The sequence below is a fragment of the Ambystoma mexicanum genome, chromosome 14, assembly GCF_040938575.1.
Source record: "Ambystoma mexicanum isolate Mex_15411 chromosome 14, UKY_AmexF1_1, whole genome shotgun sequence".
NCBI lineage: Eukaryota > Metazoa > Chordata > Amphibia > Caudata > Ambystomatidae > Ambystoma > Ambystoma mexicanum.
The window spans coordinates 325,792,150-325,811,380 of NC_090940.1; the positions used below are offsets into that span (position 1 = coordinate 325,792,150).

General features: G+C 46.0%; 1 protein-coding gene across 2 annotated transcripts in view; it reads right to left on the reverse strand.

Moving 5' to 3' along the window:
- The window catches only part of TDP1 (tyrosyl-DNA phosphodiesterase 1), a 1,670,976-nt gene that overhangs the window by 1,364,325 nt on the left and 287,420 nt on the right, over positions 1-19,231 (reverse strand). For both annotated transcript variants that reach the window (XM_069637461.1, XM_069637460.1), the window contains exon 5: positions 12,286-12,382. In XM_069637461.1, the coding sequence (XP_069493562.1) occupies positions 12,286-12,382 (97 nt within the window). The remainder of the gene's footprint in view (positions 1-12,285; positions 12,383-19,231) is intronic.

Genomic DNA, 19,231 nt, shown 5'->3' on the forward strand with positions numbered 1-19,231 from the left:
CAGCGCAGTCTTGAGGTGGGTTCACAACTTGAGCCAAGACATCCTTGAGTTCTCCTCGAAGCTCTCGATGAAATAACGTGATTCGTTTTACCTCAGGCCATCCAGTTTCCACTATCAACCTATCAGCAAAGGTTGCAATGTAGGATAGAAGTTCCTGGTTACCCTGTCGTAGGGACAAAAGTTCGTTCTCCAGGGCCTGTCCTCGTGAGTGCAGGGCAAATAGTCTTTCCATGCTCGTTTGAAAGCCCTGAAAATCCCGAAGAATTGGGTCATCCTGAGTAACTAGTGGAATTGATTGATCAGCTGCACTGCCGCTGAGATATGACAATACAAAGGCTACCTTGGCTTGATCGTTTGGGAAGGCTCCAGGTCTGCATAAAAAGTGCAAGCGGCATTGGTTCATAAACACGGCGAACCTTTTGGGATCTCCGGCAAAGCGTTCGGGTGGAGCTAATGGAATATTTCCTGGTAGGTTTATTTGCACAGGGTTACTCGATAACACAGGAGCTGGATTTCCCCCGGAACCAGGTAAGGGTGCTTGTCCAGCCTGGCTTTGCAATAGTTGCCTAGCAAGGTCATCAGTTCGCTACTTTGACAAAATCAGTTCTCTCCTAAGAGCATTGGTTTCTTGACGGGCAGAATGCACTTCAGCCCTCAGTTCCCCTAGTAATTGGGCCAATTGGTCAGTCTCTGAGGTATCCATAACGCCCGGGTGGGATTTTGTGGGTAGGCTTCGCATTCTGTTACGCTCACCTGGCTCCCACAGAGGCGTCGATCGGAACTGGACAGCTGCGGTCTCCACCAATGTGACGCATAGGGCCGAGATGACGGACTGGACTGGCCCACCTAGCTTCGTTTGCTTGGCCCGTAGGAATATTCTTCTGCAAATGGAGAAAGGGAATTAACCACCCGTGGAGTTGAGCGTAAATCCACCCACCCCCGCTCTTCTCCCACAGATTGCCTTTGATGTCCCCTCTTATAGTCTCACCTGATGGTTTGAAAAGATGAGCTCTCCATCCTGCATTGAGCGCAGGGGCGCATTGATAACCAGTTGCTTCACTGGCTCGAAGGAAGTGGTGAGTTCCAGAGCAATATTGACTCAGAGATTCCCGGCAAGACGCCGTAAGTATAAAGTTCGTAAGAGTTCAAATGCCTGACTTTCACTCTTGTCCGATTCCTTGCAGGTTGCAGCTTGACCCTAATGAAGAGTTCCTCGTGGCAACCGGTAGTATTCTCGTAAGGATTTGTATTTTCCAACACAGTTTGATAAAATAATGTTAATATGTAACCTGTTGCTTTCTCGCTTATTCAGGCGCTGAGAGAAAGTATGAAGTCTTGGGGAATAATACCTCTGGCGGTAAAATCAGGTAAGTCTTTTGTGGTGAGGAGGGTTCCCCTTGTTAGTCCCTTTGTTTCACCCTGCTGTCCTTTTGTTTCCCTTTAGGGGCCGGGGTTCGGCGAAGATGCAGTGGAAGCTGCGCCGACCCGTGAAGAGGAATAGTACCCCCGGTGGTAAAATCAGGTAAGTCTATGGGGGGGTAACTAATATTCCTCTGTGTATTCCCTTGGCTCACCTTGCTGTTCTTGTCTTCTCGTTAGGTGCCGGAGTGCGGCGGGAACATGCAGGAGGATGCGGTGGAATGTGAAGATGCTGCGAAGGCCGATGAGTTCAGCGCGGCGCTGCAGCAGGCGAGGCGACGCGCATAAAATAACTTCTTTATTCCAGCTTGAAGGCGCGATGGATTGGGAATTCAGGTAAGGATTAAAGGTATTGCTCTTGTTCTAACCTTTTCTCCTTCTTTCTCCTTTTTTCTAGGAGCTCCAAACTCGAGGCGGGCGTGGCAGAAGGCTGGATGCAGACTTGCAGGCATGGTGAGCGTTACGCTGCTGGATGCAGAATAACGCGAAGCGTGTGCTGCTCTTCGGGCGTGGTTTAAATAGCCTCCAAAGTAGTCCCAGGTAAGTATTCCTCCCCAGCCCCGCCCGAGTAAAAAATAGTCCCTAAGTAAATTAGTCCCTTCCAAGCCTCTTTTGGCTTGGAGCTCTTGCAGTATGGTCTGCATCAGGTAAGTTTTAATCTATGAGCCTGGCGCCTATGGCGCCAGGACTGACTCTCCATATGAGCCTGGCGCCATAGGCGCCAGGACTGGACCCAAATAGCCCTTAGCAGCGGTTTTTGGGCTTGCTTAGGATAACTTGATGCCTGCTTCTGGGGTTGCTGGACGTGGTCTGGTTCCCCGGGGGTAGGCATCATGACAGCCTGGGCCCAAGGAAGGCGTTCTGCACCAGTGAAGCAACTCGGGCAGCTCGCAAACAAACGTCAAGTGCCCCTGCACAAGAAACACAGGAGGGATAGCTCACCCTACAAATAACTAAGATTTATTATTCAGCACTGGGCAACTATGCATCCAGGGTTCCAGATCTCAGAGCCTTCCAGACGCCCCCAAGGATACCAGGTGAGCGTAACAGAACACAAAGCCTTTAAACCTTATCCGCCTGGTCGTCATGGAGACATCTGAAACTGATCAGTTAGCCCAGCTTTTGGGACAATTACGCGCTGAGGTACACGCAGCCCGGCAGGAAACCAATGCCTTAAGACGAGAGTTAATAGTCACAAAAGACCGTACTGATGAACTAAGCAAACAGCTACTACAAACACAGGCGGGGCAGGCTCCATTGCCCGTATTCACCCCATCTGTCGCTACACCATCATCAGTCAATCCAGTACAGATAGCGTTGCCGGGAGCAGTACCCCTGGCACCCCCAGAACGGTTTGATGGAGATCCCAGAAGGTACGCAACATTCATGAACCAGTGCCTCCTCCATTTTCTTTGTAGGCCTGGGGCTTTCCCAAATGACCAGGCGAGGGTGGCCTTCGTGTTATCATATTTAAGTGTAAGTGCCGCAGACTGGTCGGTACCTTTAGTGAGCTGGGATGACACATTACTGCAGAACTTCAGGGGTTTTCAACAGGAGAAGGAAAAGTTATTTGCTCGACACTTGCATGGACAAGCTCTTGATAAACTCCTGTCCCTCCGACAAGAGAATCAAGATTTGCTGACTTATATTGCCATCTTAATAGACTGGTTGTAGAAGCGGGTGGCCAGAAGATAAAAAACCATGTTGTTTCATCGGGGGCCTACAAGGAGAACTGAAGGATGTCCTTGCTGAAGTAGTAGACCCACCTAAAGACTGTGCACAGTTTATCAACCTGGTAGGTCAGTTGGACCACAGATTACAGGATCGAACAACAGACCAAAGTAGACTCGAAAATCATGCCATGTATGTACGTTGAAAAGATAATGTTTGTCCATCATAAATGACCACAGAACCCATGCAGATTGGAGGAGTATGACCCCCTTTAACCAAGGGTGAAAGAGACAAGAGGAGAAAGCTACAGTTATGCCTATACTGCGGTAAATCGGGTCACTACCTCAAAGAATGCACAGTGAAACCTCCAAGGAAGGTTGTAGGCGCTACAGAGAAAGAAGATGATGAAAGGAATCGGAAAACTACCGGGCCCGGCAAGCGTAGAGGTCCGCTTGTCAAGCGAGAAGGATGAGTCACAGACCTCACATTTCGCCCTACCAGTAACCTTGATCAATCACCAAAGACCATCACGGATGCATGCCATAGAGCCATATATAGACAGCGGAGCAGTTGGTAATTACATAGATCGAGATCTGGCAACAGAAATGGGACTTCCCTTATGCACAAAACCAGCAACTGAAAAGGTAACTACTGTTGACGGTACAGAAATTGCTTGGGGACCAGTAACCCAATGCACAACAGAATTAACCCTTCTGTGTCAGGATGGACATCAAGAAGCAATCACGTTTGACCTCATCAAAGCTCCTCAGTTCTGGTTGATCTTAGGGATGCCATGGTTAGTAACTCAAAATCCCCACATAGACTGGGTGCAAAGAGACTGACCTTTTCCGACGAATGCGCCCACGCTTGCTACCCAAAATCTATACCACAGCCAAACCTGAAATCTGTTCAAGGAATAGCATCAGGGATTGCGGAACCAATGGACACCTTACCAAAAGAATATCAGGATTATCAAGATGTTTTTCAGAAGGAACAGGCTAACACATTACTGCCACATAGGCCCTATGACTGTCAGATCGACCTGATACCTAGCGCACAGGTTCCTTGTGGTCAAATTTATGCACTTACGGAACCAAAAATCTCCACTTGAAGTCCTATCTGGATCAATACCTAGCTAATGGGTTTATCCGCCCGTCAAAGTCACTGGCAGCCTCTCCTTTATTCTTGGTACCCAAGAAGGAAGGAGATTTGAGGACTTGCATCGATTACGCGCACTTAATCAAATCATAGTAAAAAAACGCTAACCTTTGCCCCTTATCCCGGAACTGTTGGACCAAGTCAAGGATGCCCGAATCTACACCAAACAAGACCTCAGAGGAGCATACTACCTTGTACATGTTAAGAAAGGGGATGAATGGAAAATCGCGTTTCACATCAAGCATGGCCTGTACGAATATCAGTTAATGCCTTTCGGGGCTGTGCAACGCTCCCGCAGCGTTCCAATACTTCATGAATGATGTATTAGGGGAATTAAACGATGTCTGTGCCCTGGTCTATATTGACGACATCCTGGTGTATTCCCCCTCTGAAAGAGATCATGTGGAACATGTTCGCCCAGTCCTTGCAAAACTTTGCCAGCACAAACTGTACGCTAAACTCGAGAAATGCTCCTTCCATGTCACCGAAGTGGAGTTCCTCGGTTTTGTTCTCTCGCCAAAGGGAGTCAAGATTGATTTACACAAAGCAGATGCCATCCTTAATTGGCCGTCACCTTCTTCACTTAAAGGAGCCCAAAGCATGCTCGGCTTTGCACATTTTTATCGTGGATTTATTCCAGATTTCTCACGGATAGTCCACCCAATCACATTGTTACTGAGAAAAAAAGAACAAAAAATTCCAATGGACTGAAGAGGCAGAATAGGCCTTTCAAGAACTCAAGAAAAGATTCACCTCCGCGCCAATTTTAGAACATCCTCACTGTGATCTCCCCTACATAGTGGAAACTGATGCTTCCAGCATAACTATGGGAGCAGTTCTCTCTCAAAGAGATCCAGAGACAGGCTAATTACACCCAGTGGCCTTTTGATCACATACATTCTCACCACCAGAACTAACTATGCAATTACAGACAAAGAATTGTTGGCAATAAAATCAGCCTTCAAAGCCTGGCGGCAGTATCTATTAGGTGCCAGACATACAGTTGCAGCGGGCGTTATTCTTCGCAGAATACGATTACGTAATAACATACCGACCGGGAGTTCGGAATGGGAAGGACGATGCCTTGTCTCGTATGGGTGTTGAAGAGAAAACGAACAGTACCCTGGACCCTGTTGCCATCATCCCAAGTGATAAACTACTGGGACTCACCACCAAATTGACTCAGAGTGAACTTCAAGAAAAGATTCGAACCTTAATGAACCCTGAGATCTTGCAGAAATGGAATTCCCAAAATGAACATCACACGGTTCTGGATGGATTACCCTACTTCACGGAAGAACTATATCTACCAAGTAAAGATCTGCAAGAATCGGACATGTCTGGTTATCACGATTCCCTGATCGAAGGCCATCCCAGAATTGCAGACTCTAGCCAAGTTTAAACGGAATTATTGGTGGCCAACCTGGCGTAAGGACATTGCTTGATTTGTTCTATTCTGTGGGATATTTGCACAGAATAAATAACAAAAACAGAAACCAGCTGGCCTCCTACAAACACTGTATATCCCACCGGCTCCCTGGCAAACTCTTTCTCTTGATTTTATTACGGAGTTACCTCCCTGTCAAGGTTTTAATACCATTCTGATGGTTGTAGACCTGTTCTCTAAAATGGCACATTTCATTCCATTCAAAGGACTTCCTAACGCAACCGGTCAAGCAAAAGCATTTCTTGAACAGATTATAAAACTGCATGGATTCCCCCTCAGTCTTAATCTCAGATCGTGGAAGCCAATGTGTATCCAACTTCTGGAGGAAATGTTGTACCATGGCACAAATCGATGTTCGATTATTCACTAGCCATCACCCCCAAACGGATGGACAAACAGAAAGAACAAACCAGACATTAGAACAGTATCTTTGTTGCATGCTGCATCAAGTGGAAGAGAATTCGAAAGACTTGTTATGGATAGCGGAATACGCATACAATAACTCCATACACACTGTTGTGATACACAAAAGTGACAATTTGCCAATCAGGGCTTTAGATGACAGCATTAGCCGCTGAAAGCCAATAGTTTATTCAAAGTATGTGCTAAATGCTGACAGTAATCTGTTGTAGCACCTCCATTACGCAGTAGTGAGCTACAAGGAATATGCAAGCCTAGTAGGGGTGGCAGGTCACATTATGCATTGTAGATAGACAGGCAGGGCGAAGGCCCCAGTTCTGTAGCTAATAGAGACATTATTGGAGAGTTTGGAGCATTATGGCACCTATATAGCGCTTAGATAGCCAATCATAAGCGCTATGGACAGTAAGCTAGGAATGCATGCATTTTAGAGCTTGCTCACATGGGGTTAATTCATCTCGGCTTCTCTTAGAATATTCTGCCTTTCTAACTGTAGCCCTGCATGGCTTCGTAAACAAATCCTGTTTACCTGAGAAGGCCTGGTACGGCCTTGCCCACACGCTGATAAGGACATTCCAGTACTTTCGCAGTGAGTGCTCCAAGGCAAGGGTAGGAGCGAGCAGGGAGCATCTCAGAGAGAGTTGGGTTTTTCCATGAGCAAGCCTATATTTTTCACAGGGAAAGTTCAGGAACTGTGCGTCATGGACTGACAGCACGAGATTACAAAAATGCATGCCCACATGGATCAGGTGGGAGATCGATCCGTGGACTTGGTTCGAGCAAGTTCGAGTGTCTGGAACCTGATGCTCTGTCGGCACCCTGCAGCGCTGTCATCTGAGCGGGGCTGGCACCAGCTTGCTTATGAGGGCCAGGGTCTCCCAGCGCTGATTGAAGGGGCGTAAGACTGTGTTTCTCTATGTTTCTCTAAGTTCTATGTTTCTCTATATTTTGTATTTCTCCAAGTTTTGTGTTTTGTAATCTTCTCTAACTTGAATCCCAAGGTGCTGCTAAATTTTACTGTTTATGCTTTTTTCTAATAAATGGTAAACATTTTGAAGGTGTCATTTGTCACTAGCATGAGTTCACTGCTCGGCACAATAGAACCTGTATTTTGGGCTGATTTGGGTAATTTTTGCTCTCAAGGGCTGGTCCCGAGGAAGATTTTCCCCATTTCAAGACACACACCAGCACGGGACAAAACCCGTTCTACATAATATACGGAAGACATCCACATACCTCTGAACTAGACTCCCCCATGATCTTGGAAATGCCAGCGGTAAAGACTCTACACACAAGCATACCCCAAGCCTTCAAAAGGGCAAATGAACATTTACTGCAAGCCAAAGGCAGACAAAAAAAATTATCTGACCGGCATCGAAAGAAACCTCCCGATTACCAAGTTGGAGACGAAGTCTGGTTGGCATCAAAACATGTGCCCATAAAAGGTACGCAGACCTTTCGTCCAAGATATCTAGGACCCTATACCATCGAATTGGTGATAAATCCAGTGGCCGTCAAGTTAGCCTTACCACCAAGCATGCAAGTTCATCCGGTGTTCCATGTGTCACTTGTAAAACCTGTACAACCAGGAACCCGAGTCTTAACACCACCAAAAGCTAGTCAATGGAGAGCCTGAATTTGAAGTTAAAAACATCCTGGACTCGAAACGTACCAAATCTAAGCTATACTATTTAGTGGACTGGAAAGGGTACGGGCCTCAAGACAGAACTTGGGAACCAAGTGAACATATTCACGCACCATGTCTGATTAAGAGGTTTCACCTGGATAACCCCACCAAACCCGGACCGGACAGGAAGAATACCATGAGTGGGGATATGGGGGGGGGGAGAGTGCTGTCATGACCACTGTGAGGGGGGACAAGCTGTGCCACAAGCAGGATCCTGCCAGAACCCTGAGGGCCTTAAAACCACTGCAAAAGGGCTCCTGGAGCCAGTCCCGACGCCTTTGTCACCAGGCTCATATGTAAGAAGAAAGGGCTGTTCAAACTAGGTCCCATTTATGTACATGGGCCTTTAAATCCAACATGGAAGCACCCACACAGTCTACTTCTAAGAACCAAGCCATGCGGTCTAGTGTTTTGGGTGTGGCAGACCTGGAACTACTTTCCCTGGTACTACTTTACCTGGGCTACATAAACCACACTGACTACAGAACACGTTTCGTGTTATTCTGCAACCCGCAGGGTGACGCTCACCTTGTCCAGCACTTGGTCTTCACCATCTTCCTGTAATCCTGCAAGAACAAGACTATTCTGTCTTACCTAAGAAAACACCATCCAGCACTCAGCATCTCAACTGGGATGCAATCTGTGGAAACCGAGAGAAGAAGAAACATCACTCAACTGTGAGTACTACCTTAAGGACTTCTGGCGAACCGCTACCACAGCTGCTGTTCGAACATTGCAACTTGCAATAACGAGAAAGGAAAAACAATATTAGAACGCGCGCTTCCAAAACATCAAATTCCATCACTCTTACCTGAACTCCATCGCGCTGCGCCACGCTTTCATCCGGAGCACCACAGCAACATCTGCAAAGGAAAAGAGACATATTCAGGTTTGCTTTCAATATTAAACAACCGCACAGCGCTGTACTTACCCTTAACGGATTCCGGGGGCCGTTTTTCATTGCGCTCTCATCCACTCGCAGCACCGCAGCGGCCTGTGAGGAGAAGAAGAAAACACAGGTTAGATTTAAATCACAATAAAGGTGCTGCGCTTGGCGCTTTCTCTTAACTAGAAAACGTGCCTCTCCATCCGGCACGCCAGCATCAAGACCTTTGCACCTGAAAAGAAGGAGATAAAGACATTAACGAATTCCCACATTAACAGAACAAAGACTTACAATTAACAAACCTACCTGCCTACCAGCAGATTCGGGGTCACAGCAGGCCTGGGCCCAAGGAAGGCGTACTGCACCAGTGAAGCAACTCGGGCGGCTTGCCAACAAACGTCAAGCGCCCCTGTACAAGAAACGCAGGACGGATAGCTCATCCTACAAATTACTAAGATTCATTATTCAGCACTGGGCAACTACGCATCCAGGGTTCCAGATCTCAGAGCCTTCCAGACGCCCCCGGGGATATCAGGTGAGCGTAACCCCACATGAACACTCCAAACTGCTAAAGAAATACATTCTAGTAACCTTATATGCTACCTGGTATCCCCAAAGCTTTTTCCCCAAACAACACATCCTGAAACCTCTAATATCCTTCCTGTTCTGAGTGGGCTTCCCGAAAGAACTATTAACGGATCAAGGTATGATCTTCATGTCCCGCCATATGCAAGAAGTGAAGGAGATATTGAACATCAAAACCCTACGAACATCTGTATACCACCCCAAGGCCTAGTGGAACGCTTTAACCAAGCTCTAAAGCATATATTGGAGAAACTAGTGGAAACAAACAGGAAGAATTGGACCCTTTACAAAGTATAGAAAACGCCCCAATCGTCATTGGGCTAGCCCCCCTTTGAGTTATTATATGGCAGGATGTGCTCGATATGTTGAAAGGAACTTGGGAGGAGAGAGAGAGGAAGCTCTGCTACCTATATCTCAATCTGCCCCAAGTTAAAGGACCACATGGAGGCGATGAGAGATATTGTTAACTACTACCTCTCCAAAAGCTCAAGAACACCAGAAAGAAAACTATGACCAACAGACAGTGGCTAGATCCTTTTCAATGGGAGACCGGGTGTTAGTTTTACTAGCTACTGGAGAATAAGATAGTATGGACCTTATAAAATCCTCGGGCGTAAAGATCCCCTTAAATATCTAATCTCCCAGCCTGATAGAAGACAAAAGACCCAAAACCGCACAGTAAATAAGTTGTTTGCAGCAGCTCCTTCAAAAAACAAACAAACAAACTGATACCATTAGGACATGGACTCCTAAAGATTATGGGTGTTTTCTTACTTCTCTTTGCTGGGACACTGCTCCTGGCGATTCCACACCTCATTTTGAATGCCAAATACCTCCTTTCCCATAACATTTGAGCCATATTTATTTTGTTTTTATTTATTGAATATGTATAAGAAGCCTTCACAGCAAATGGTGTTTCCAGGCACCACAAGAAAAAAAAGGGAGGGGGTGGGGGAGTCGGGACAGGGGAGATAATAACAATAACGGTCCTAGTAGGCCTTGTGACATTCGGATCGTGGAAGTGCAATCATGTGAAGTGCAATAAAGTGGTGTGGGGGGCAGGAACTGCATACAATGCAGGTGGGGTTAGGCAAGTGCTGAGGGGAGCCCAAGGGGGTAAGTGTGAGCACAGGGGTTGGTTCCAGAGGGATGCCCAACCCACAAGTATAGTCAGGGAACGGGGCCAGAAAGGGCAGTGCTATTTTGGGGGAGTGCTGGTATAGACTGGTCAAGGAGGGCCTGGTAATCTGTAAACCTCATAAGGGAATATGCTGCCAGTCACAGCGGCAGATGGAGACATTAGCAACCAAGGTCAAAAGGGAAGGAAGTAGAGAAAAGCAGGGTCTTGATATGTTTCTGGAACTTGAGGGAGTCCGATGCAAGTCTGAGAGGGGGATGGAGGCCATTCCAAAGGGAGGCACCTGCCGAAGAGAGCGATCAGTCTTGCAGTCCTATTCTGGATTAGCTGAAGGTGGCAAAGGGAGGAACGTGCAGATTGAGGAAGAGGCTGTTGCAGTAGTCAAGCCTAGAGCGGACCAGAGCTCTAGAGACATTGAATTTCTAGAGGAAGATGAGGAAGGGGAGAATGCCTCTGAGGAGGTGAAGTTGAAAGGGGGCGTTCTTGCAAGGTCTGTGATGAGGGGAGAAGGAGAGAGAGGAGTATACGATGAAATAAAGGTTTTTGGCCTCACAGGATGGTGAGGGGAGAGGACTCAAGGAGGGCAGCCAGAGAGTGGGAGGGAAACAGGGAGCAGGGGTCCCAATGAGACAGATCTTGGTCTTACTGGCATTAAGACAGAGATCGTTAGCCGTCCACCATGCCTGAACAGCGGTCAGACAGCCAGGAATGAGTGAGGAAGATGGGGAAGTAGTGGACAGAATCTTGAAGGAAAGCTGTGTGTCATCTGCATAACACTGGAAGTACGGAGAGAAGGAGGACATCAAATGGGCCAGAGGAGCAAGGTAGATGTTAAAGAGCCACAGTGATAGGATAGAGCCCAGAGGAGCGCCGCAGGTAGAAAGTGAGGTGGAGGAAAGGAAAGGGCCCAGTTGCACTTGGGAAAATCGATTAGATGGGAAGGAAGTCAGCCAATCCAGTTCTGGGTCAGTGATGCTAAGGGTATCACAAAGCTGTTTAATGAGAATAAAATGATTGACAGTGTTAAAGGCAGAGGAAAGATCGAGGAGATTGAGAACGGACGCAGCGTTGGAATCAAGATTTGACACCAGGTCTTCCACGGGCGTTCAGAAGAGCAGTTGCAATGCCTCTGGATGCTCTGAAGCCAGACTGGTAGTGGTGGTCATGGAGGCAACCAGCAGATTCAGTGTGGTGGATGAATTGGGAAATGACCAACTTCTCCAAGAGTTTGCCCAGGAAGGGGGTAGTGGAGATAGGGTGACAGTTAGCCGGGCAGGAAGGATCAGCAGACGGCATTTTTAGGAGAGGGTGCACAAGGGAGTGCTTGAAGGGTAGTGGGAAGGAGGCAGTGGCAAAAGAATGGTTACAGTAGTTAGCCAAGGCAGGAGCGAGAGACAAGATATTGTCCTTGATCGTTCCGGAGGAGCAGTGGAGCATCTGTTTGGAGGAGATTTTCATAGAGCGGACAACTTTAGAGACCTCGTTCGGAGCTATGGGCAAGAAGGAAGAGAGTATTGGGGAGGGAGAAGGGGGGGCAATGAAGGACTGAGAAGAGAAGATTGGCCATCCCACTGGTCCTATTTTAATGTGCCCACAGAGATAGAGCGTGATCTAATAATCAGGTTTGCTGCACAGTTGATATCCTCCCATATTGGTAGATGGCCTACATTATGATAGGAACACATAGTTGGAACATAGTCTTACATATGGGCCTGCTGTACCCTTCACTTACTAAAGAAACTGGCATAGATCCATCCATCCACCTTCGGCATGTCCGAATCATTTCCATAGGCACGATGATGCAACAATGCAATGGATGCAACAATGCAATGTACTCGGAGAAGAAAATGTAGGTATGAAGAAAGCATAATTACCTGACAAAGACGAACATGTGCATAGGGATGAGCGTCCTCATGCAACCTCGCCTTGGACTCCCTTTTCTCTCCATGAACTATTAGTAAGGGTTTGTCCCTAGAAAGAAAAATATAGTTGAGTAAGTCACAGGTGGATTTGTTTCAGTCAATACAAGGGACTTCACTGTTTTAGTGTGCAACAGAGTGCATCTTTGTGCACATTTAGGTGTCAAACTTGTGAGGCTGGGTTCTGGTGTTGATCTTTACTCAAGTTGTATGATGTAGTGGGTTCATGGGCTGTCACGGTCCCTTTAAGTTCAAATAAACCTGTAAGTTATCTGCAGTCCCTTTTTGCACCCACACAGCTGCTTCCACATTTAATTGAATTAATCTCTGAAGTCAGTTTAAAGTTGCAGCATTGCCAAAAATATGATACATACAGCTTGAGGTTGATGTTATGTAAGGGTGTCGAAGAAGGAAGCTGACATGAAGGTGGCATGGTGGTGGTTACAGCCTTATTTTCAGTACCAAAAGAATCTATCTACCCCGATCTCTATGAGGGTTTTCCCAGCCTCAAAACGAATACTAAGGTGTCTGTATAGAATTTCCGTCAAAATAAACTCCACCATCCTGTGTCACAACCTACTTCTATCCCTCACGTTATAACTAAAGGATAACTAACAGAAGGTTCCTAACGTCAGGGGAATGGCTCCCATCTCCTATTGTCTGGATAGAGTCCAAAAGAATGTACTCTTGTAATAAGAATGCCAAAGGGAATGCCTCCCTTCCCCTTTCTTGGAGGGTTCACACAACCTGTATCCAAGGTTCGCCTCCAGGAGAATGACTCCCTTCTTCTGTTGTAGCTCTACACAGTTTCCAATACCGCCTGTGGGAATGACACCCATCCCATGATGTCTGTAGCACAACTCCCAGTTCAGAACCGGAAGAAGGCATCCATTCTCCTGGTATTGCTTGTAACAGTTCACAACAAGGCCAGGGGGAATGACCCCCTTCCCCTAGCATCCTTAACACATCTCTTTGCTTGCTCAGGTTCTTCTCAGTATTTGCTCTTGGGTCCGGCCCCAGACCCTCCTGTGGTTGTTAGTGGTTATTTCTTTCCCACTGTGATGAGGAAGATTTCCTCTAATACTCTCAGTATCTGCTTATGGGTCCTAGTCCCTTCTCTGGTGGTCAGTGATTCTTTCTTTCCCCTCCCACTGTGACAAAGAAGATTTCTTCTAATGCTCTCAGTATCTGTTTTCGGGTTCCAGACCCATCTCTTGTTATATTCAGTAGCGTGTTCCTCACTACTTCTGCGAGAGGGAGCTTCGAGAACCAGCCTCCCTTCTATCCCAGTGTCCTGTCCGAGTCTCCCGTACCTTCCATTACCTTCCTGGGACCGTGGGTCTTCTCTCTGGCTCTGCTGGTTCACTGCCGTTGCTCTGTCGGCTGTGCGTTACTTCTCTCATCTGTTACACGGCTCCACTCTCCGACTTGGTCTTCTGCCGGGTTTGCTGGAGAACCAGTGGAGGACTCCTACGGCAGCATTTCACCAGCGTCCTCTTCCCTCCGGTCCTTCAGCAGCGCTTGGACCGCTCGTGCTGGTTCGCCCACACACCTGCTGCCAGACGTGGGGTTTGACACGGTTTAGCTTGACACATTTGATAGTCCTTTGTTCCTTTTTATACATTGTATCATGCTCCTCTCATACAGATTTTAAAAGTCTTTTGTCTCTGTTAACAATTGACGCCTTATGCCTCCTCGGGGCCACCTCGTGCTAGTACAAGCACAGTCAATGAACTTCATGTCTCGTGTGTTGTTTTTCGTCCCTGTACTTTTGTCTTTAGGATTATCTCCAGTATGGCACTAATACATGGGTTGACTTTCAACAAAGTGGTTTTGAACAGTGGGAAGGGCTAGGAAATGTTGGGGAGGGACAACGTTCAATGGGCTGTGCCCAGGTGATTGTCCTTGTCCCCAGAGGAGGAGTCCTTCCCCGTGAGGTCCTGTCGCAATAAACCACCCCTGGGGGACTATTGGGTAGTGGCTGCACGTCCATAGCCTCGTGGAAAAGGGCTTTTCCTTGGCCAGAAGTGGCAATACCTTGTGAATAGTCACAGTTAACAGATTTGGCAGTAATGCTTCAAGATTACGGCTATGTGCCAGCGTAGCACGTTTATTTTTATATGACCATTCTGAAGATGTCTCATTTATGAAATTGAAAATATTTGTCTTTACAACTGATCAAACAGCCTAAACTTGATAGATAATTTAATACAAAAGTAGATTATGTCTTACTCTAAATTGTTTGCGGAAAAATGTAAACACTGAACACGAGAAACACATCTAAATATTACAAAAATTTTGTATAACTTGAGTTCTGTCATGGTAAAGGGTAAAAGAGAATTTTGAAAATTCTCGAATGTTCTTGGAAACAGCGCCTTATTTATGTTATTAGTTTTATAATCAGCTACATGGGAGCCCCTGTGGAGTGTTGGGGAGAATTGGGCCAATGCATTTAGGTTGCGGTGAGGAAGGATTAAGGACCAGTTAAAGCCAAACCAAAAGATGAATTCCGGAAATCCTAAACAATTATTGAGAGTGCTTTACAATTTTCATTATGTATGGGTATTTGGCTTGAGTAGGAGAACCAAGTCAAGGTGAATCCATCGAGATACTGAAGGGGAATCGTCAGACTGCAGCGTGGTTCATGAAACGGACATGGAAGTGAGGCGTGTCAGAAGGCCTGAGAGAACAAGTAAGTTATCAGCTGTTTCCTGAACTTCAGGTGATCTTTTTGACGCCTTGCTCCTCGGAGTGACAAATCCAAAGAGTAGGGCCATTACACAGAACAGGCTGCCAAAGCAATTCATTTATAATTTGCCATTACAAATCAACCCCTTTCTCATTGAACGGAGATTCCTGGCAGTGGTATATGGAGTGCAATGGAAGCCCAGGTATAGGGCCAATGCTCCAAGTAGCACAATCAGTGATGCAGACTCTTAAAGGTTATACTGTTGTATGCTGAAGGTCAATGTAAACATTCAGAAATGCAGAGATATGTCACCGCCTCTTCATACCCTCTATCATAGGGACGGCTCTATTTTTTATTTGTAGGTCCCTGTTAAGTTTGTCATAGGCACCCATGTATATTCTACTGCACTGGTCCAGGTGGAATAGAATAAGGGAAACAGAACATGCATCGGGTGTTGCTACCCGAGAACCCTGTGCTACACTCCTCTCGGGACACCGTCCCAGGTATATTTACAGCCAATAGTGAGAAGGGATCTCCTCATATACTGGAAGTCACAGCCCACTATGGTATATTTCGTCTTCTTAGTTGTGCAACACAAGGTAATAATTTACTACTCTCTATTATTCATTGCTGAGAAAAATCAATGAAGATAATGTCCACCTGACCTAGTACAATCCAGAGCCACCAAGACCGTACACCATGTGGGTAGACAGTAGTAATGTTTATGTGGTCAAAAGTAAAAAGGTAAACAGTGAGGATCACTCCCACTACAGGGACCTCAGTGTGTACAGTATGAATCAATATTATTTCATCATACATGAATTCAATTCATTACAGGCACAAAATCAGAGCTGTATTTTCGCACATTCTAAAGGCATATTCAATTGCAATTAAGCACTGAACAATTTAAGACATTCAAAATGTAACAACATATAACACAGTGCGTACATCAGCATAAGCAGTACAATCTCTTCTGCTCTATGTATTGTCCTAAACACTCCTAATGGTGCCAAAGCGTTTCGGATTCCGATGAACCCATCTTCAGGGAAGGATGTGTAAAGTTTCATAGGATTATAAGGGGTTTTCCTAAAAATAACAAAGATAAACTAATTAACTTTAAGGTGTATACCAGTACTTGATGGAGGTAGGTATTCTTCTGGATCGATCTATTGGACTGCTTGAGCCCAGGAGGCATGAACTGCGAGTTCGATCTCATGTGCTTTGTTTAAATGTGCTTTGTTTAAATGTCATAGGTATGCTTTTTTTAGGCTTTCTTATTCTGTGTATTCTGTTTTTTTATTCTGTTAGTCTCTAACTGCAAAACTTTGGTTAGATGTAAGAACTGCCTAGCGACTAAGGCCAATCTGCATTCTTTGAATCTCGGATGACACTGTAAAAGTCACAGTGAGGAGCCCGACATGTACATTAAGGTGACTCGTGCCTACGGGTATTACTGAGACTTGTGTATGTGCATTTGGGAAACATGACATCGTAACATTGTACTAATTATATCTGTGACTGCTGAAAACTTGATTGGGTTGCTATGTTTACACACAAGTTATTAACTATGTATCATGCCTGACAGGGATGGCAGGCGCATCCTCATTGCTAAACTCTTGTGGGCACTGTCTAGGGACATTGACCCACCTGTATGGTTAAACCATAACCTTCTGGATAGCAGAGATATAGGAGAGTGTCTAATGACCTTTGTATATATTTACTTGATGCTACACTGTACCGGTCAGGACACAGGGGTTAACCCCCCTGTGGGATTCCTGCTCCGGCTTTAGTGAACATGTCTAAGGGTCAATGTGTGGTGGGGCACCGGGCAGCCTTTGGCTGCCCCACCACACACTTTACTATAAGTCGATTGGCTTCACTTACAACATTGATCTGACTGTGACCAGTAATGTGTTCTTTGGACCTTGACATATGGCTAGCAGTGATGTGGAGCGATCACAACTTCACTGTATTCATGCACATTTCTATAATCTCTTCATAATGTAAGTATACGTATATACCTCATTTTCTATAAATTACGCCAATTGGGGTATCTTGCTAATAACTGGATCGATACACAGACACAAATATTCTCGTTCACTACACGTTCTACCACAGTTAGGTACTCAAATCCAAGTGGAGCAACACACGGACATGGTGTCTGTAATATTGGGGTCAGGGCTGTGGATTATCTAATCACATGCGTACAGACCAATGACGAACATTTTGGCGAATAGCATCCGTCTATGTGGATGCCCACACCAATATGGTGGACAACGGGGCAGTGCGCATGCGCGCTGCCGCCATGACAACATAACAACAATCTACATTTTCGAGACGCGCGTCTAGCTGACGGGTGTCTCAAAGACTGCGCTCTGCCGACAAGTGAGAGTTATGGCTATACTGACTTAGGCTCGCATGCGGGCACGGATGCACTACATATAAAGCGATAATGTCACTTTCAAGGGAACGGTTTAGTCACTCGCGAGCGGCACCATAGCACTTGGTTATATGCTCGTGTCTGGGTTTAAACACATCGGCTCTATGCTAATTTTCTCCGTTAAGTGCACAGATGCTGAGGATTTTACTCGCGGGCAGCATGGACATGCTTGGCTGCACGTTTTTGTCCCCCTATAGACTCCAATAATCTTTAGTGACTATATTTCAACTATGCATAGTTTTACCGGTGAAATGATCAGCTTATAGCTGATACTTACTTTTACCCTGATTTGTATTAATCCCAAACTTAGATCCTTATCTCCACTACTGACCGCTACCGTGCGTATCCCTCGTGATTGACCCTCCAACAGCTTACTCAGACCCGGGGCGATGTACTTGCCTCTGGACCGGGTAAGTGGTGTCACACGTACAATATGGACTGTTAGAAGCATAGTATCTAATAGACTTGTGAACTGAGACATGTCATTCTGGCTCTCTATGCAGGCTGAGGTGTTTTCGTTATTGCTTCAACTATAAGGTTAGTGACTCAAACTAATACCTACCTCCATCAAGTACTGGTATACACCTTAAAGTTAATTAGTTTATCTTTGTTATTTTTAGGAAAACCCCTTACAATCCTATGAAACTTTACACATCCTGCCCTGAAGATGGGTTCATCGGAATCCGAAACGTGTTGGCACCATTAGGAGTGTTTAGGATAATACATATATCAGAAGAAATTGTACTGCTCATGCTGATGTACACACTGTGTTATGGGATACATTACTCACCGTAATCGTATTTCTGATGCTTGTATCTTCTTAGATTCACATGCTGTGCATAGGGCGACATCTAGTGGAAGCTGCGGAGTATTACAGTTTGTTTTTCTAAACTCGAAAATGGGCGTCGACACAGGGCGTGCCAGTAATACTATCCCTAGTGTGACGTCCACTGTACCCAAGATCCCTCACGCGTCTAGGATCCTCAGATTGTATTTTTTCTGACATGAGGTAGCATGAGGAGTAGCGTGAGTACAGATAATCCAAGCAGATAGATAGAAAGGTAAGACTACAAGCAACCATGCGCCTTCTCTCAGAGGGGAGGAAGGGTGGGTCGCATGTGAATCTAAGCAGATACAAGCATCAGAAATACGATTACGGTGAGTAATGTATCCTTCTTAGGCTTGTGGAATCTGATTAGATCACATGCTGTGCATAGATTAGCCAGCAGTACCTGAAGAAGGAGGTGGGATGTGAGAAGGGTCATGAGCAAATAAGTGTCTTAGAACCGCTTGTCCCACTTGTGTATCTGCCTTGGAATGGGTGTCAATGCAGTAGTGCTGAGTAAAAGTGTGAATAGAGCTCCAAGTAGCTGCTTTGCAAATGGTGTCAAGGGGTACATTTGCAATGAAAGCCAGAGTGGCCCCAATGCCTCTAGTAGAGTGGACTCTTGGCGTGAAAGGCAGAGTTCTTTCAGAGAGTGAATAACACAGCTGGATACAGTTAATAATCCCCTTCGAGATGGCACCTTTAGAGACGCGATCCCCCTCTCTGCCTGTAGCTACGGAGAGAAACAGTTGATCTGTTTTTCTTAGCGGTCTAGTTTTATTTACATAGTAGAGGACCGCCCTACGCACATCTAGGGTGTGTAGTTTCACCTCAGCCGAGCTTTGAGGGTCCTGGAAGAAAGCCGGAAGCTCGATGGACTGGTTTACGTGGAATTTAGATATAAACTTAGTTGAGAACCTAGGGTGTGTGCGTAAAAACCAGTTTG